Below are 20098 nucleotides of genomic sequence, written 5' to 3' on the forward strand. Positions count from 1 at the left end.
TGTTCCAACACCACCAAGGACAGCATTTGCAAAGTGTTTATATGTTCTAACAATGAATGCAAGTGTTTGCTCCCAGTACTTATTTTTTCTACCCACACTTGAAAGACATACAGATATTAAATATCAATTTTGAGTCCAAATGTTGACAGTGGCAGTAATGTCTGTAAAGCGAATGTTGAATTATTGGCGCTATAGAAGTGATAAAAAAACATTTGAAATTGATGCAACACTCAGATGGCACAAATATCAGTTGATTACTATTGTCAGAAAAATTTAATAATAGTAACACCGGTAGTTGACTCAATGGGAGTGGAGGACTGCCGGTCTTGGAGGCCTACTTCTACAGGCAACACACATGAAGGAGACTCAACCAGGAGTCTACACATTTCCAAAAATGTGTTGGCAGACACCAACAAAGTGACATCAATTTCACCACAGTAGAAATGATCCTTTGTTAGGTAAAGAGAATGGAGCATCAGACTGCACTGCTCGCCTGTCAGAATGATGAACCAGGGTAGTCCAAGCGGATACAATAGAGAAATAGACTTTATTTCTATGCATTTCGTGGTGATCACACCACTTCCTCAGGACAGTCTATACACATACAGTGTCTGTTATTTATAGGGAAAGAGGCACATAAAATGCCTCCTTTCAAAGAAACGCCACACCCAATGGGCGGCAGAAACACTTGGATACATCATAAAATACACAAAAAACAATCATAAAACATAATGTAGTATATCATTAAAAACATTGCTCAAACATTTAAAAGTAAATGCAAAAAAACCACAGAAAGCAAAAAAATTTGATTTTTTTTTCTCTAAAAAGAAAATGTAGCGTCTTTATAATAGTATGAACAAGTGAAGTTTTACCTACTATCCCAGCATCTCTGGCTTAAATAAGCCATTTTTTCTCTCCCAGGGGGAAGATTACCAGCTCAGCTTATCCGATTGTTCAGGCTCTGGTTTTTACCTTCTATCTTGTATGCCGATACTATCGCATTACCCACACCCTTATATAATAAAATGTATTTCATAGGCTCAAAAGACTTCGATATCGAAATTTTAATATCTTGAATAAAGTTAAACACTCTGTATAAATATTACAATATACCTTTTTTTGTCTCTAAAAGCAACATATATTTGAGTCAACGTATAGGATTACATTCCACAACCATATATATATTTTTCTTTTTCATTCTTAGCATTCTTTGGTTATGCACACCTAAAACCTTGTATCGCAGTTTTCCTATATAACAAGAAAACCCATATAATAAGTAAAAGTAAAATTATCGGATAAGACAGGTTAGGGTTAAAGAACCTGTATCTTGGTAAACTAGAACTATATCTGTGAAAGAAATGCCTTTTAATTTAATATTTGGCATAAATGACAGTTTCCAATTTACTTTATGCATTGTAACAGTTTAAAACAAAGACGTGTCTAAATACATTTTATTTTTGTTTGCACAGACGGAGTCTTTTTTTTTTTTTTCAAATTCTTTGGTTATATTAAAATGCATCGATTTAGTTTTTTGTCTTTTTACACAATTTTGCAAACACTACAACAATATAAAAAAATGTAACGTGACAGTGCTGCGTCAAGGCATTTGTAGCCCAACTATCATTTTTTTTGTTTTCTAGGACTATTGACGGTGTGAATCATATTTCAGATACCCCACTGATCAGCTAAGTAAAGGGGCACAGCTCTGTATACATGTAGCATTATTCACAGCCACTACACAAGCTCGCTCCCATTCACTTGTATGGGAGAGAACTTGCAGTCTATTTAAAATCTGCTGCATTATATAAGAAAAAAAAAAATAAGCTTGAGTCAGTATAAAAAAAAAATTCCAACTAAATTGTTTTGACATACTGCAGAATTGTCAAGGATTGGAACAGAAAGGCGTGTGAACAGCGCCTCTCCAGTCCACAGGATGTATGTAGTATTGAAGTACTAATCTTTTTCCTTCATCAGAGCTAAGATACAGTGCCACATACAACCTGTACTCAGGTGTGGTGCTGTGCTGTTGTTTTTTGTTTTTTTTTGGAAAAGAGAAAAAAAAGCAACCTGGACAATGTCTCTCCTTTTTCTAGCTATAAATATATAAACTCACACAGTTTACAACATACAGTTAGGTCCATATATATTTGGACAGACAACATTTTTCTAGTTTTGGTTCTAGACTTTACCACAATGAATTTTAAACAAAACAATTCAGATGCAGTTGAAGTTCAGACTTTCAGCTTTCATTTGAGGGTATCCACATTAAAATTGGATGAAGGGTTTAGGAGTTTCAGCTCCTTAACATGTGCCACCCTGTTTTTAAAGGGACCAAAAGTAATTGGACAATTGACTCCAAGACTATTTCATGGACAGGTGTGGGCAATCCCTTCGTTCTGTCATTCTTAATTAAGCAGATAAAAGGCCTGGAGTTGATTTGAGGTGTGGTGCTTGCATTTGGAAGGTTTTGCTGTGAAGGAAACAAGCGGTCAAAGGAGCTCTCCATGCAGGTGAAACAAGCCATCCTTAAGCTGCAAAAAAACAGAAAAAACCCATCCGAGAAATTGCTACAACATTAGGAGTGGCAAAATCTACAGTTTGGTACATCCTGAGAAAGAAAGAAAACACTGGTGAACTCATCAATGCAAAAAGACCTGGGCGCCCACCGAAGACAACAGTGGTGGACGATCGCTGAATAATCTCCATTGTGAAGAGAAACCCCTTCACAACAGCCAACCAAGTGAACAACACTCTCCAGGAGGTAGGCGTATCAATATCCAAATCTACCATAAAGAGAAGACTGCATGAAAGTAAATACAGAGGGTTCACTGCACGGTGCAAGCCACTCATATGCATCAAGAATCAAAAGGCTAGACTGGTCTTTGCTAAAAACATCTAAAAAAGCCAGTACAGTTCTGGAAGAACATTCTTCAGACAGATGAAACCAAGATCAACCTCTACCAGAATGATGGAAAGAGAAAAGAATGGCGAAGGTGTGGTACAGCTCATGATCCAAAGCATACCACATCATCTGTAAAACACGGCGGAGGCAGTGTGATGGCTTGGGCATGCATGGCTGCCAGTGGCACTGGGTCACTAGTGTTTATTGATGATGTGACACAGGACAGAAGCAGCCGAATGAATTCTGAGGTATTCAGAGCCATACTGTGTGCTCAGATCCAGCCAAATGCAGCCAAACTGATTGGTCGTCGTTTCATACTACAGATGGACAATGACCCAAAACATAAAGCCAAAGCAACCCAGGAGTTTATTAAAGCAAAGAAGTGGAATATTCTTGAATGGCCAAGTCAGTCACCTGATCTCAACCCAATTGAGCATGCATTTCACTTGTTAAAGACTAAACTTCAGACAGAAAGGCCCACAAGCAGCTATTGAAAACCACCGCAGTGAAGGCCTGGCAGAGCATCAAAAAGGAGGAAACACAGCGTCTGATGATGTCCATGAGTTCAAGACTTCAGGCAGTCATTGCCAACAAAGGGTTTTCAACCAAGTACTAGAAATGAACATTTTATTTACAATTATTTAATCTGTCCAATTACTTTTGGTCCCTTTAAAAACAGGGTGGCACATGTTAAGTCCTAAACCCTTCATCCAATTTTAATGTGGATACCCTCAAATGAAAGCTAAAAGTCTGAACTTCAACTGCATCTGAATTGTTTTGTTTAAAATTCATTGTGGTAATGTCTAGAACCAAAATTAGAAAAATGTTGTCTCTGTCCAAATATATATGGACCTAACTGTATGGATATTTCTTTATCCTTACATTGATATTTTTTGTTAAAGTGAACGTCCACCCTTTCACACCATTTTTTGTGATTTATCATCTGATCAGAATCTATTTATCTACAGCCATAAGTATTAAATTGTTTACTTCATCCACTCGATGGCACACACTATACATTTAAAGGGGTTGTTCCGTCATGCGGTGATGACCTATTGGCAGGACAGAGAATGAATCAAATTTGCTACAGTTCCCCACTGACCAATTGATTTTGTGCCGCTGGATGTAAGCACTTTTAATAGAGCGTCGCTCAAAATGTTGTGGCCGCTGCCAACTACTGCAGTGCAGCTTCTACGCAAAAGTCTAGGCGCTGTTCTGCAGTATCCAGCAATGGCCACTACACTGAGTGGAGCTGCTGAGCATCTGAAAGCCAGCTGATTGGTGGCAGTCTGACGTCTGACACCTGGCGCTCACCTATCCTACAGTTAGATCATCAATGCCAACAGCCCCTTTAAATTTACTGTTCCGTATAGATCCTAAAAAATCAAGTTATGACATTTATCGTCCTAGCATGGCACGCTCTGCTGATCAGTGTATAGCTTTGTGCTCCTGCATGTAATAATGGTGGTCAGACATGATCGGTGACTCGCTCCACAGTCAATACCTGCATAGTGTTCCTCGGCACTGCTTGCCATTTGTCGGAGGCCCTGTAGTTCACAGACAGCTATTGCTCTGCATTACTCAGTGGATCGTTATACAGTTGGCACCATACTATATAAAGGTCATAATTCTTCGCTGCATAGTATTTAAATGACTTTTTTAATTGATTTATACAGCGATCTGTAATAAAGGGCAAACACTAAAAGTATGGAAGAGGCTCCCCCTAGTGGTAGATGGAGAGATTTGGTATTTCATAGCGCCAGTCACTAGAATTGAATTAAAAAAATTAATCTGCCCCCAAAAAAAGGGAATCTTCACCTTCTGAGCTTTGCACAGACTTAAGCAATTCCTATAATTAAAGTTCAATATCTGAAAATTCATCTTTTATACATGTAAAATATTAAACTAAAATGGAACTAAAGCTTACAGATCATCACCCCAGATGTAAAATTAGAACTGCAGGATTAAGGCCGCCTAAAGCTGACCCTGTACATTTCCCCTGCAATTACAATAAACGGAATAAAGATGAATGAGCGTGCAACTCAAACACCTTTAGGAAAGTTTTAATACCACTTATTTTTCTTATTTTTTCGTTTTTTCTTTCCTGCTACCAAGGGAACACTATTTGGCTGGAATCACACATGCAGGTTTTTTTATTCAAAAAAAAAAAAAAAGTACAAAAGGTAAAGACTGATTTTTTTTTTTTTTTTTTGCACAGTGTATATAAAAGAGAGAACAAAAATTGCAAGTGTGTTTGTAGCCTTAGAGCCATCAATCCGTTCATACAAAAAAACCAAACAAATGTTTTCTGAAATTATCGACTACTGTCTTGCATAATCCTCCTTGAACCGTTTTTTCTATTCCTTCCCTTGCGCTCTGTTTGTTCATCCAAGAGTAAGATGAAAGTTGCCAACATGATTCTTGGTAAAGGGATGAGTTTATCCTAACAGGAAACATCCATAGAAGAACATTTATTGTATTCCCATAAATAACGTAGTGACAGCTTGGCAAATTCTGTACCTTTGGCGTGTATGTTAAAGGCCGCCATGCATAGAGTACTTTGAGATGTTGGCAACGATGAAGAGGGGTTTGGATATTTTGAGAAATCATGTGCTTAAGAAAAAAAACTTCAGCTATTTTGCTATGCACTGATTTGTAACTTTTTAATTGCGAGAAGGAGGGTCGCTTTAAGACGGCGGTGTGTTGGGTTCTGGCCATATGTAGTGAATGGGGCCTTTAAGCCTCACCCAAACACTTAAAAATTAAATTGGTTACTCTTTATTTAACGAGATATAAACTGCGGACAGAGGAGCTTCTCTCATCGAGAACGGAGGACAAGTGCTCAGCCGTGTGTTCCTGTGTATGAGAAAGAGTGGAGAGAGAACAGGACCAACAGGCATCTAATGTGAATGTGGGGGCCCTTAGGTTGAAGCTAGACTTTGATTTCTACCTTAGTTGCTGATGTGTACGGATTGGATCATTTCTCACAGCTTTAAAAAAAAAAAAACCCTACACTGATATTTAAGGCTTTAGGCCAGGATCACACATGCGAGGAATACAGCCGAGTCTCGCATCTTGATACCCGGCACTGCCGCCGGCACTCGGGAGCGGAGTGTGCGGTTCCATGTATTTCTATGCTATGCATGTGTGATCCCGGCCTTATTCACACATCAGTATTTGTATAGACAAAACCAGGAGTGTCTCCAAAACACAGAAAAGGTGTCAATCGTTCAATGATAGTTTTTCTCTGTAAGCTCCACTCCTGGGTTTGGCGCACAAGCACTGATGGAAAACACTGGTGTGTGAATGAGGCTTAACAGATTGTCACTCCAATCAGTGAGCGATACACATTCTAACATTTTAGGTCATGTTCATACTGGAGTCATGGCTGCCACGTAGAACTAAAGCTGGGATGTTGTTGTGTTGGATTGGTTGCACGACTGGTCCAAACAGCAGATCCTCATGACTTCTAATTGGGTCTATCAGAGTGTTATCAAGGTTTCTATCCTTTTGAGACCAACGCGCAAAAGACCAGTGTATACAAAGCCAGAAAAAAGTTGCAGTCAGCAATACAACTTTTCTCCTGACTTCTATTGTTCACACTTGGCAATAGTCATCATCTAGCTCTATTGCACAATATCCCATGTCATTGATTAAATATTCTTACTTGTCAGATTATAAAATAGATGTAGAAACGATGCAAAATGTCCCAATATCCTACATTTAGAGAGGAGATGCAAAGAATGTCACAAAACTCCCTGCCATGACTCTCACCTTGTCATTGTTCCCTTTCTGATTTATCACATATGTATTAACATTTTATTCTATCTTTTATACTTTTTAAAGCTAAAGATTAATGGACATAAATTGTCTCTTTTTGAAAGCAAATAGAAAAAAGAACAAATATCACAGCACAGTAATGTTTTTCAGGAATGCTCTCGCTTGGTATAGTCAATACATGTTTAATGATGCTTTGAGCAACTTTCAAGCTTATGTTGTATGCTAATTCACACCTCCGACTGCATCAAGGCTGACGGGATCGCTTCGGGTTGTTTGCCGTTATTACTTAGTTATGGATGTGTATCAGAAATGTCACTCAGCCCCGGTGTCTTCGACTGTGCTCTGAGCGATGTCTAGAGCAGCTGGCACAACAGAAGCTGCCATAGTACTCATTGGCACAAAGCTGGGCATAAACTATTAGGTCACAGTTGGCCAGTTCAGGCTTGTCAATGCATTCGTTATTGGGATCGGTAGATGAGGCTGTAGGAAAAAAATAAAACAAAGATTAAAATTTCAGATTTCTATTTCAACAAACTTGTAATACATATCTTGCTTTGGCAAAGGCATAAACGAACACATTAATTTTTTTTTGTATACGTAATTTTGACTTTGTAAAAAAAAACTTAATAAAAAAAATAAAATCGCTCTTTTTTTGTAGATCGACCTACAGCATCCTCTTGGGAATCATCCCTCTTCCCATCATAAATACAGTAACTTTCAGATTTCCATGCAGAAAAACCTCGCTACATCTTACAGTAGCATTAATGCGTAAGATTTCACAAAATCTCATTCACATGCTGAAAGGAAAATCTGCTTTATGACAATTTCTGCACACAGTGAATAGGAAACTTCCTAGTTTACTTCCAGACATCACAGTATATTAGAAAATTGTAGAACTTCTAGCAGCAAAATGAGTATTCTTCATGATGGAACGTAAAAAAACAACTAAACCTTAAAAGGGAATCTGACATTAAGTTTTTATCACCTAATCTAAGTTGAGCATAATGTAGAGGCAGAGACCCCGATTCCAACGATGAGTCACTTACTGGGCTGACTGCTGTAGTTCTGATAAAATCACATTTATCAGCAGAAGATTATCACTAGAGTACTAGTAAACCTCCTGCCAGGTAGTCCTTCATAGAAATAACAAAAAAAAGACTGGCACATCCAAGCTAGTGTGAATAGTTTTTAACTTACAAGCTGCTACCTCCATGTATAATATTCAAAACTCCATGTATAATATACAAAAAAGATGCACTCTATTGTGCTAAAGCATGTCAATGTGAAATATATATACAGTACATAGATATACAGCTCTGGCAAAAATTAAGAGACCACTGCACAGTTTTATAAAAATCAGCTTCTCTACATGTCTGACAGCCATTCCATTCCAGTGTTAGTTGAATTCCAACCAGAGGACACCTCATTCTACTTAATGTACTTCTGATTAGGTGATCACCTGAACCAAATCTTATTTAACGAAGGAAAGTATAAAAACCCTGCTGTGGTGTTCACAATCCTCTTGCAATAGGACAAGCTGGATGGCAAAACAAGTGCTAGTAATATCCCAAAAGTAATAGGAATGAAAAAGTAACTTTTAACCATGCCAAAGGAGTTGAAAAGAAAAGTTTTGAGTGAGGAAAAGAAGGGCTCAATTCTGGCTTTACTAGTTAGGGATACAGTGAGCATCATGTTGCCTCCATCCTTAAAGTTTCTAAGACGGCAATCAATTAAAACAAGGTCAAGCAGCAGACATTGGGGACAACAAAATCAACAGCCGACATAGGGCGAAAACGACTCTCCACTGATCGAGATGACCGTCATCTTATTCGAATGTCACTCAGCAACCGCAGGATGACATCAAGTGACCTACAAAAGGAATGGCAAATGGCAGTTGGGGTGAAGTGCACGGCAAGGACAGTTCGTAACAGGCTCCTAGTGGCAGGGCTCAAGTCATATAAAGCTAGAAAAAAGCCTTTCATCAATGAGAAGCAAAGGAGAGCCATAGAGGACTGGAGTAAGGTAATCTTCTCTGATGAGTCTAATTTTCAGCTTTGCCCAACACCTGGTCATCTAATGGTTAGACAGAGATGCAGAAATTTGGTAGAGGATCCATGCAGGACGCTTGGCATTTGCCACATAACACCAGGATTGGCAAACTCGCCACTGGCACCCTGTGCTCTTCACAAATGAAAGCAGGTTCACACTGAACACATGTGACAGACGTGAGAGTCTGGAGATGCCGTGGAGACAGATCTGCTGCCTGCAACATCCTTCAGCATGACCGGTTTGGCAGTGGGTCAGTAATGGTGAGGGGTGGCATTTCTTTGGAGGGCCGCACGATGTTGGGCTGTGAGCACAATCCCCATCTGTGGATGTCAGGCCCTCATACCATCCTCATGGAGTCGGTTTCTAACCGTTTGTGCAGAAACATGCACATTTGTGGCCTGCTAGAGGTCATTTTGCAGGGCTCAGGCAGTGCTCCTCCTGTTACTCCTTGCACAAAGGCAGAAGTATAGGTCCAGCTGCTGGGTTGTTGCCCTCCTACAGCCCGATCCATGTCTCCTGATGTACTGGCCTGTCTCCTGGTAGCGCCTCCAGCCTCTGGACACTACGCTGACAGACAGCAAACCTTCTAGCCACAGCTCGCATTGATGTGCCATCCTGGATGAGCTGCACTACCTGAGCCACTTGTGTGGGTTATAGAGTCCGTCTCACGCTACCACGAGTGTGAAAGCACAACCAACATTCAAAAGTGACCAAAACATTAGCCAGAAAGCATTGGTGCTGAGATGTGGTCTGTGGTCCCCACCTCCTTTATTGAGGGTGTCTTGATAATTGCCAATAATTTCCATCTGATGTCTATTCCATTTGCACAACAGCATGTGAAATTGATTGTCAAACAGTGTTGCCTCCTAAGTGGACAGTGTTCCCTTTATTTTTTTTGAGCAGTATATATATATATATATATATATATATATATATATTTCTTCATATTCATGAACTCTGTATAACCTGCTGACAGGTTTCCCTTATGTTCATAATACCTTCTATGTTTATTTTTTAGCATTTAGGTAAAAAGTTGATTAACTTTACAAATCCAGTTTATTGCTTTACTTGCCTTGTTCTAATTCCGAACTACAGCTTGTATTAAGCTGGGTTTACACGTAGTGTATTTTATACTCTACAGAACCAGCCTTATAATCTGCAACACAAAGCAAGGGTTACATGCATTTTAACAGGATAAGTCCGCTACAAAAATCTACAACCACTACTGGTATGTCATACTCTGGCTCCCAGATTTTGATACGGGCTCGCAAGCTGAGCCTGCATCTTTCTCGGCAGATGATGGCTGTGCTATTCAGCCATTATCTGCCTCTAATAGCTACGGGTGGAGGAGAGCACTGTCCACAGCTGTTAACCTGTTAAATGTTGCTGTCAACCTACAGTATGTATATTACTAAAGCTCTGCTCACTTGCAGAATACTGCACACTGTTGTGGGAATTGGAACAAATTCTGTAGCGAAATGGGCGACCTTTGCCTGATAACTTTGTGAACACAGCCCTAGTGTTTACTTCTATTCTATTTTTGTGTGGGGGGTATAATAAATATATACACAATGTATATTTTGTGTCTGTATAATGTTAGCTCAAGTGATGTGAATGCTGGAGGTTGTAGTTTCTACCACGCGCTGATGAACCAAACGTTCCCATAGCAGTCGGCATAAACATGGAAGTAGAAAAAAAACAAGGAGAAAGCTGGCACCATTGAACCTGTGTGTGAACTTGTCCTTAAACCAAGCTTTGGACTGAGCAATCAAGCTTGCAGGTACCAGGTGCTCACAAAATAAGATGCAAACATGTATATAGGAAAAAAAAAAGTAGTGGCACTCACCGGTCCTTTGAAATCCAATGTCTTATTCAGAAAAACTTGTTTAAAACTTGCTGCAGAGAGGGAAGGAACACATGGGCAGGATGACTATTGTCCCGCACATGTGTTCCTTCCCTCTCTGCAGCCCGTTTTAAACAGGTTTTTCTGATTAAAGACATTGGATTTCAAAGGACCGGTGAGTGCCACTACTTTTTTTCCTATATACATAAACATGGATGTTACTGTGGATTATAATTCAAGATCAGAACACAAGGAGGAGACAATGGGGCAGACATCAAAAAATGTTTTAAAGGACAAGTTTCTGTTACCCAATAGTAACCAATCACAGAGCAGCTTCATTTTACCAGAACAGTTTATGAAAAGAAAGCTGTACTTTGATTGGTTGTCATGGGCAACCATGCCAGTTTTCATTTTAAATACTTGAGAATATTTAGGCCTCATTTATCATATTTTTGATGCAACGTAAAAGTAATGACTAAACAAAATTCTGTATTGTACATCACAGCCTAAGGGTGCAACTGGACACATGGCCAAATTTCTAGCCACACGTAGTGGGTCAATGGACGCTCAATTGTGAATCACTAGCGGGTGCCCATTGACTCACCGTGGGTGGAGTTTCGGCTGCACATGTGGAAATAGTTTAACATGGAGGATAAAAAATGAGAGCTGTGAAGACTTTGCTTTCATGTAGCATGTCTGCTTTGAGCTTGGGGGTAACTAAAGTGTCTGCAAAGGTCACCATGTTTGGACTCATGGGCCACACGTAGGACTCACCTGCTGGCGTTTGCTTGTTCACTCTGACCTCGGCACTGGCGCTGATGGAGTGGGTGCCGCTATATGCATTACACGTATAGGATCCCTCATCGGCTGCTTTGGTGTTCCTTATCAAAAGGCTGCCATCATGTGATACATAGGTATGGCTGCTATCTGTTTGCACTGGTACGCCATTCCTAGAGAGGAGACAGTCCAGAAATGAAAATCAGACCCTGGAATACACCAATCCATCTTATATTTTCAGATCAGATTGCCTGTACGTTACCTCGACCACTGAACATTGACATTTTCACCTCTCACCACACAGCGCAGAGAGGCATCGTCCCCTTCTGCCACGGTAACACTGGTTGGTGGATCAGTGATTTTCAGCTCCCCTGCAAAGAGAAAGATGTTTAGAGTTTTCATTTATTTCCTATTTCGAAGAGGGTTAAAAAAAATGAATGTGAAAAAATGTTGACAACTTTCTACTGCACTTCCAGAGGACCTAATGTCATACCCTGTATCCTTAATAATGTAGAAATCATTACTTTTGCACTGTTTTGGATTTTTTCTTCTCTAGTTTTAAGGACCGTTCATGAATAGTCATTTAACATCATGGCAATGAAAGTATAAAGGAGACCAAGGGTTCAATTAAAGACTAATGTGTCCGACATATCAGTTAGGTTTGTATCTCTTAGATGACTGCTTATTTTGGCCACTAATATATATTCTACTTTGTGCTCATAAAGTAAAATTTGTTTGGGGGTAAATTAAACCTATGACGACATTAAAGGAAAAAAAAAGACCTGCACTCAGACAGCCATTATGTGGCAATGTATGACAGCAGTAAGTTGTGGCCTCACCGCACGTTTGACTATGTCATGAGCATCTATACGCCTTTCGCAAGTGCAGGACTGATCTTGGGTCTGATGACAAAACGAACAGCCACGTAGTGATGAGTGAGCGTGCTGGGATAAGGTGTTATCAGAGCATGCTCAGGTGCTAACAAAGTGTCTTCAGCGTGCTCAAATACTATGCTCGAGTCACCGCAGCTGTTAGACAATCCCTCCATGTGTTTCGGCTGTTGAGCAAACAGGCCATCCCTGCATGTGTTGCAGCTGTCAAGCAGCCACAGCAACTCAAACATGCTGAACTATTAGCACACGAGCGTGCTCGCTCCTCACTAACATTGCTAAGATAAAACACAGCTCAGTACTATATTCTTTGTTTGCAGCGTTCAGAGAGATTTCGGCTAACCTCGAATTTTAAGTTGGATTTGTTTGAATTCCCTCCGGGTTCCAGTTGTGGCCGCACATGTGTAGAGCCCGTCGTCTTCTGAGTTCACCCGACTAATGACAAGGGAGCCATCTGCATGTTTTCTGTACCTGCAAAAAGATATGGCAAGTCCAAATCCTTGGTCATCACAACTGCAATGCTGAAGATCCGCACTGCAACCTTATCGTAGTTGTTTGATTCTTGGGCAGTGTTGGGTAGAAGTAAAAGTATCACATAGAAGAGGCAATAAATACTTTTAACTCTCTTCAATTTGAGTGTACGTGCACACCACATCTTTTTCAGGCAGATTCCGCCCAAAACGTACCTGAAAAAGTGCCACAAAAGAGCCCCATAAAATCAGTATAGTGCACAGCAATGTAAAAACATCATTGCTGTGCGCACGTTCCGTGTTGTGTCACTTCTATTAACCACTTCAGGGTTCAGAAATCCCCAAGTCATTAAAAGTAGTGACATGCTCATTCTTCGGGTAATTTCTGCTCGGAAGCCGCTCGGGCTCTAGACTTCACAGTATAGAACAAAAACACTGGCGGTGTAGCAGCTACAAGAAAGGACCCCAGCGTCTAAAAGACACAGTGTGCACATAGCCTTAGACTACATAAACCCTATTCTGCCTTCTGTTACTAAGGGAAAACATAGGGATGCACCATAATGTGATGATTGCTCCTTAGCCTTGTGCGTCAGTCGGCCATAGTCGTGTGTGTACAATCTCATGTACGTTGCACCGGAGTGCTATTCTTGCAGAGCTGTGTATTACATGCAGTCATACCTAGGGGAAGGCAATGGCAGCCCATCTTTTTGCCAATCTACTGTCGTGCTGGGAGAAATTTCAAGATGGCAGGAAAGTCTTGTTCGATGGCCAAGATTTGCTTCCACTGCCACAGGCCCGGTTAACAATGTCCTAAAAAGACCATACCACATATAATTAATTTTCTATCACACCTTACATAGAATTAAATAGTAAAGTGCTAACAGTTTATTTTCCATAGTTCCAAACTTCAAAACCCTGTTCTTGCCAATGTGCATTCAACAAATTATCCGGAAGCAGGAATCAGATGGGATTACGACTGTACGGGGTTTTGAGTATGTGACCATATAGGTCTGCATGGGAGCTGCGTACAGAAAACTTCTGAATATTTTATTTCCAATGGATCATGTACCTTCTGAGTGACTGTGCCCCACGGCTGCTCTGCGAGTTGTCCCTCAGTATCTCAGCAACAAGAAAGTCTGTTCTCCGCACACTGTCCTCCTCTCTCGTGTGACCACGGTCGTGTATTCTGTGATGTTCCCTAGTTTGCATTTCTACAAATGTGAAATTAAAATGTCAAGATATGACTCAAGTCACCAAACACAACCAACATCTAATCCAAATAGTCAGATAGGTTAAGGTCCTCATACACATTAGATAAAAGTTGGGGAAATGTGCAGATTTCACCAGTTTCTGCCCAACCAGCTAATGTGCATGGGGGCTTCCCGACGCTCGCCCAATACATTGTGTCCGAGGACAGAAGGATATCGCAGTTGCAGTTCAATCATCCGATGCATTTGTAATCAGCATTAGCCGCTGCCAGATTCCTGCTAGAGAACACAAAGCACTCAGCCCGTTATATGGGGAAGAGCCATTTAATGTGTATGGCAATCTTTAGAACCTGGGAATATTTCAGTAAAAGAAAAATTCAAAATTATTCATTCCATTAAATGTATATCATGTTATATTGTTCAACTGACCCCTCACTTGAAGCCGCACTCTGTGCGTCTCTCTGCGATTTCCATTTGAAACTGTACATGTATAAGTGCCAGCATCTTCAAGACGGACGTTGCTGATCACTAAGGAGCTGTCTGACTGGTACGTGTGCCTGTGAAAAAATACCATCATTTATGGTTATTTATGGCAAACTGTTAATCCCATACCATGTGCATACAATCATTGGGGGACATTGATTTTTATTGCTAGGTGGAAGACAAAGGGAATTTATCATCCAGATCTTTGCTTCCTCCATCTGAGATCAGCATCGGGTAGGGCAGAGACCCAGATTCCAGCAATGTGTCCCTTAATTTACTGCTTGCTGTAGTTTTGTAGTATACCAATCCTCCGAATGCTGAGCTCTGTATAACCCAATCCACACCAATGATTGGCAGCTGTGCACACTGTGCATAGGGAAAGATGTGCCAACTAGTGGTGAGGACTAAATAGTAGCAGGCTTACTAGGCCTGTAGTGTAGTGATGAGCAACTGTGCTCGGATAAGGTGTTATTTGAGCATGCTCGGGTGCTAACGGGTGTCTTCGGCGCGCTCAAAAAATAAGTTCCGAGTTACTACTCCTGCATGTCTCGCAGCCGCTAACAAATTAGAATATCTTTTTCGAGCACACTGAAGACACCCGTTAGCACACGAGCATGCTCAGATAAAAGCTTATCCCAGCACATTATCTCATCACTACTATAGTGATAATCTCCTGCTGATAAAACTGATTTTATCAAAACTACAGCAAAAGCAGCCCAATAACTAACACATCGCTGAAATCAGGGTCTCTGTCTCTACATCAGCTCTTACACCCCGCAATTTAGTGACCGTCTTTTTAACTATGCACACAAAGCATACAGAGCTCGGCATTCAGAGGACTGCTAGATCTGCAGCTGATAAGTGATTTTATCAAAACTGCAGCAAACAGCCTAGTAAGTGACATCCCCTAGAATCAGAGTCTCTGTCACTACATCATGCTCCTCTCAGATAGGGTAGCAAACACCTGGTGACAGATTCTCTTTTTAAAGTCTTGAAAGTAAATTATAGGAACAACCCCTTTTAGAGAAATTAGAAGTCATTAAAGGTGTGGGACAGAGGTCAAAGAAATTTTAATCTGAATCCCTACCTGATGCAGCAATCTAATTTTTAATATACTTGCATTAAAAATTCTCTAACTACACTGTTATTGCATTTTGTTTCCCTACTTCCTTTGAGATGACGCTTCCTCTGAGAATCCCTGTGCATTCTGGGATAATCATACAAAGCATCATCAAGGCTGGGGGCAGCGACTGCAGTCACTGGGGCAGTTCGTGCCCCCTCCCTGAAATGAATCGTCATCAGTGACTCTCGCTTCAGAGGCAGAGCTAGTCCCTGCGTGCTGTCATTGTGCGATGTGCACAATCACAGTGTGTGCTCATTGTGGCCAGATCAGATGATTGGTAACAAGCCAGCAATGCAGAAGAATGCGCACTGTCAGGGTACCTGGCGTGCAGATACCAGCGCCAGTCTATGATTTCTGGGTATACTGACACTGCAGTCTGACCGTGCGCACTCCTCTGTGTTGCCCACTCGTTAATGTTCATCTGAGTCAGCCACAAACATCACACGCTTTGATTGTGCACATTGCACAATGACAGTGCGCAGGGACTAATCCCGCCCCTGAAATAAGTCACTCATGATGCTTAATTTCAGGGAGGGGTCAGAGGCTGTGACAATGATCACAGCCTCTGCCCCTTGCTCTGGTGATGCTTGGTTTGAGTATTCCAGCATGCAATGGGATTCTGAGATAAAGCATCATCCCACAGGAAGTAGGAAAACAAAATGCAATAAGGCTAAGTGCACACGTAGCGTAATTCCCGCGGAAGTTACAGCGGAATTCCATTCCGCGGGAAAACCGCATTTTAAATTTCCGTGATTTTCCCGCGGAAAAACTAGCGATTTGCAAGCGTAATTAGCTTGCAGAATGCTAGTGTTTTCCAAGCGATCTGTAGCATCACTTGGAAAACTGATTGACAGGTTGGTCACACTCGTCAAACAGTGTTTGACCAGTTTGACCAACTTTTTACGATTGAGGCTGCCTATGCGGCATCAGTAGTAAAAAGATCTAATGTTAAAAATAATTAAAAAAAATAAAAAATTGTGTTTTTCTCATCTTCCGATGTCCCGCGCAGCTTCCCCGATCATTGCGATGCTGCCGGCAGATCCCGTTCCCAGTGAAGCATTGCACCAATCACCTTTGATAACGTTGCGGTCTCGCGAGATTGCTACGGTGTCGTGAGACCGCAACATTATCAAAGGTCATTGCCACAATGCATCACTAGGAACGGGACCTGCCGGCAGCATCGCTGAAGCCTGGTGACGCTGCACGGGACATCGGAAGGTGAGAATATGACAATTTTTTATTTAAATTCTATTTTTTACAGGGATATGGTACCCAGAGCCCGGAGGAGAATCTCCTCTCCTCCGACCCGTGGGTACCATCCGCAAATGTTCTGCTTACTTTTCACATGGTGGGCACAGCCACATGCGGAAAGTAAGCAGAACAATGCTTTCCTATGTGGGCGGAATCGCCGCGATTCCGCAAAATAATGAGCATGATGCGTATTTTTCCGCGATGCGATTCCACCGCGGGAAAATCTACAGCATTAGCACAGCATTGCAGAACCCCATAGGATTGCATGGGATGCTGTTTTTTTGCGTTTTCGCGGTAGAAACCGCCGCGAAAACACGAAAAAAAACGCAACGTGTGAACGCAGCCTAACAGTTTGTGTAGTTAGGGATCAGTAGTGAATTTTTAATGCAAGTATATTAGAAATTAGTTTAGATTAAGTTATCAAATAGATAAAGACTTATGGTAGATTAAATTTTGTTTGACCTCCGGACCACCTCTTTAAGTGCAGCAAGATATATAGGGACTCAGTTGTAAAATGTCAATTTGACATTTAAAATTCATAAAACATAATTAGAGGATACAATTTATAAGAGCAATAATTAAACTGTAATTATCACACTTTGTTACATGATATTCTTGGGATTTATTTATTAAGTAACACAATTAACAGTGGGGAAAATAAGCATTTGATACACTGCCGATTTTGCAAGTTTTCCCACCTACATATATTGGATAAGTCTGTAATTTTTATCGTAGGTACACTTCACCTGTGAAAGAATCTAAAAAAAAAAAATTCTAGAAAATCACATTGTATGATTATTACATAATTAATTTGCATTTTTTTTTTTGCATTAAATAAGTATTTGATACAATAGAAAAACAGAACTTAATATTTGGCACGGAAACCTTTGTTTACAATTACGAGGTCAGACATTTCCAATAACTCTTGACCAAGTTTGCACACACTGAAGCAGGGATTTCGTCCCACTCCTCCATACTGATCTTTTCTTATCCAGATCTTTCAGGTTTCGGGGCTGTTACTGGACAACATTGAGTTTCAGCTCCCTCCAAAGATTTTCTATAGGGTTCAGGTCTGGAGTCTGACTAGGCCACTCCAGGACCTTGAAATGCTTCTTACAGAGCTACTCATAGTTGCCGTGGCTGTGTGTTTCGGGTCACTGTCATGTTGGAAGACCCAGCCACGACACATGTTCAATGCTCTTGCTGAGAGAAGAATGTTGTTGGCCAAAATCTCACAGTACACGATCCCATCCATCCTCCCTTCAATACAGTGCAGTAATCCCGTCCCCTTTGCAGAAAAACACCTACAAAGTATGATGTTTCCCCCACCATGCTTCATGGTTTGGACGGAGTTCTTGAAGTTATCTTCATCTTTCTTCTTCCTCCAAACATGGCGAGTGGAGTTAATACCAAAAAGCTCTATTTTGGTCTCATGTGACCTTTTCCGGATCATCCAGATGGTCCCCGATGAACTTCAAATGGGCCTGGACATATGCTGGCATGAGCAGGGGGACATTGCGTGCCCTGCAGGATTTTAATCCACGACAGCATATTGTGTTACTAACAGTAATGTTTTGAGACTGTGGTCCTAGCTTTCTTCAGGTAATTGATCAGGTCCTCCCGTGTAGTTCTGGGCCGATTCCTGACCATTCTCAGAATCATCTTTACCCCACAAGGTGAGATCTTGCATGGCGTCCCAGACCGAGGAAGACTGACAGTCATCTTGTATTTCTTCCATTTTCTAATAATTGTGCCAACAGTTGGTGCCTTCTCACCAAGCTGCTTGCCTATTGTCCTGTAAACCATCTCAGCCTTGTGCAGGTGTACAATTTTGTCCCTGTTGTCCTTAGATAGCTCTTTGGTCTTGACCATGGTGGAGAGGTTGGCGCGTGTGTGTGTGGACAGGTGTCTTTTATACAAGTAACAGGTTCAAATAGGTGCAATTAATACAGGGAATGAGTGCAGAGTAGGGGGGTTTCTTACAGAAAAACTAACAGGTCTGTGAGAGCAAAAATTCTTGTTGGTTGGTAGGTGATCAAATACTTATTTCATGCAATAAAATCCAATTTAATTATGTAGAAATCATACAATGTGATTTTCTGGATTTATTAAGATTCTTTGTCTCACAGTTGAAGTGTACATATGATAAAAATTAAAAAGACCTCGCCATTCTTTGTCTGTGGGAAAACATGCAAAATCATCAGTGTATCAAATACTTATTTTCCCCACTGCATATGCTTTCAAAATGTACGGTAATTAAAATATTATACATAATTTTATTGGCTTCTGACCTGGTGGAAGACACAGGAATTCCATCTTTCTGCCACTCCACCCTGGGAAACGGGTAATTACTGACCCTGCAAAGTAGACGGATCGTTTGTCCAGTTGAAGCCTCCATGGCTGAGGATTCTGCTTTGTCCAAAATAATTCTTCAATGATAAAAGAAAAAGATATGATGAAAATAGGCTGAAAGAAGTTGTCTAATTATATTATAGGCAATTATTATTATTGTTTTTTTTCTTCTCAACCATTACACAGTCCTCATTGAAATCAGTAAGCGTTCAGCGTCCAGCAGAGGGAAAGACTTTCTAGTTGCTCTTGACTCTCGGCAAACATATGATGGACCTATAAGTCCTATTGGGATACTTAAAAATAGGTTTTGTAAATCGGTCAAGAGTCATCCTGCCCTTAGAGGACCTGTCTTACAATCTGGCCCTTTAGATCTGGGCTATGTAGAGACTCTTGCACAGTACCTTGCGAAAGTGTTCGGCCCCCTGGACCTTTTCAACCTTTTCCCACAAATCATGCTTCAAATATAAAGATACCAAATGTAAATTTTTGGTGAAGAATGAACAACAAGTGGAACACAACTGTAAAGTTGAACAAAATTTATTGGTCATTTTAAATTTTTGTGGAAGTTCAAAAAATGAAAAGTGGGGCATGCAATATTATTCAGCCCCTTTAACTTAATACTTTTTTGCTCCACCTTTTGCTGCGATTACAGCTGCAAGTCGCTTGGGGTATGTCTCTATCAGTTTTGTACAGCGAGAGACTGAAATTCTTGCCCATTCTTCCTTGGCAAACAGCTCGAGCTCAGTGAGGTTGGATGGAGATCGTTTGTGAACAGCAGTTTTCAGCTCTTTCCACAGATTCTCGATTGGATTCAGGTCTGGACTTTGACTTGGCCATTCTAACACCTGAATACGTTTATTTGTGAACCATTCCCCATTGTAGATTTTGCTTTATGTTTGGGATCATTGTCTTGTTGGAAGACAAATCTCCGTCCCAGTCTCAGGTCTTTTGCAGACTCCAACAGGTTTTC

The 20098-nt window shown here is 40.8% G+C and overlaps 1 protein-coding gene across 5 annotated transcripts in view; it reads right to left on the reverse strand.

Annotated features, from left to right (window-relative positions):
* Positions 1 to 528: 528 nt before the first annotated feature.
* Positions 529 to 20098, reverse strand: part of PAPLN (papilin, proteoglycan like sulfated glycoprotein) — a 123175-nt gene continuing 103605 nt past the window's right edge. For 4 of the 5 annotated variants that reach the window (XM_073552682.1, XM_073552684.1, XM_073552681.1 and 1 more), the window contains 8 exons: positions 19068 to 19205; positions 14349 to 14476; positions 13781 to 13922; positions 13390 to 13521; positions 12585 to 12712; positions 11614 to 11722; positions 11349 to 11524; positions 529 to 7162 (listed from right to left, as the gene is read on the reverse strand). In XM_073552682.1, coding sequence (XP_073408783.1) covers positions 6999 to 7162; positions 11349 to 11524; positions 11614 to 11722; positions 12585 to 12712; positions 13390 to 13521; positions 13781 to 13922; positions 14349 to 14476; positions 19068 to 19205 — 1117 coding nt within the window. In that variant the 3' untranslated portion in view covers positions 529 to 6998. Of the gene's footprint in view, positions 7163 to 9803; positions 9888 to 11348; positions 11525 to 11613; positions 11723 to 12584; positions 12713 to 13389; positions 13522 to 13780; positions 13923 to 14348; positions 14477 to 19067; positions 19206 to 20098 lie in introns of all 5 variants that reach the window. The other variant, XM_073552685.1, reaches the window with a different exon arrangement.

This window comes from Dendrobates tinctorius, unplaced genomic scaffold (assembly GCF_039654945.1).
Source record: "Dendrobates tinctorius isolate UK_male_01 unplaced genomic scaffold, ASM3965494v1 ptg000194l, whole genome shotgun sequence".
Classification (NCBI taxonomy): Eukaryota; Metazoa; Chordata; class Amphibia; order Anura; family Dendrobatidae; genus Dendrobates; species Dendrobates tinctorius.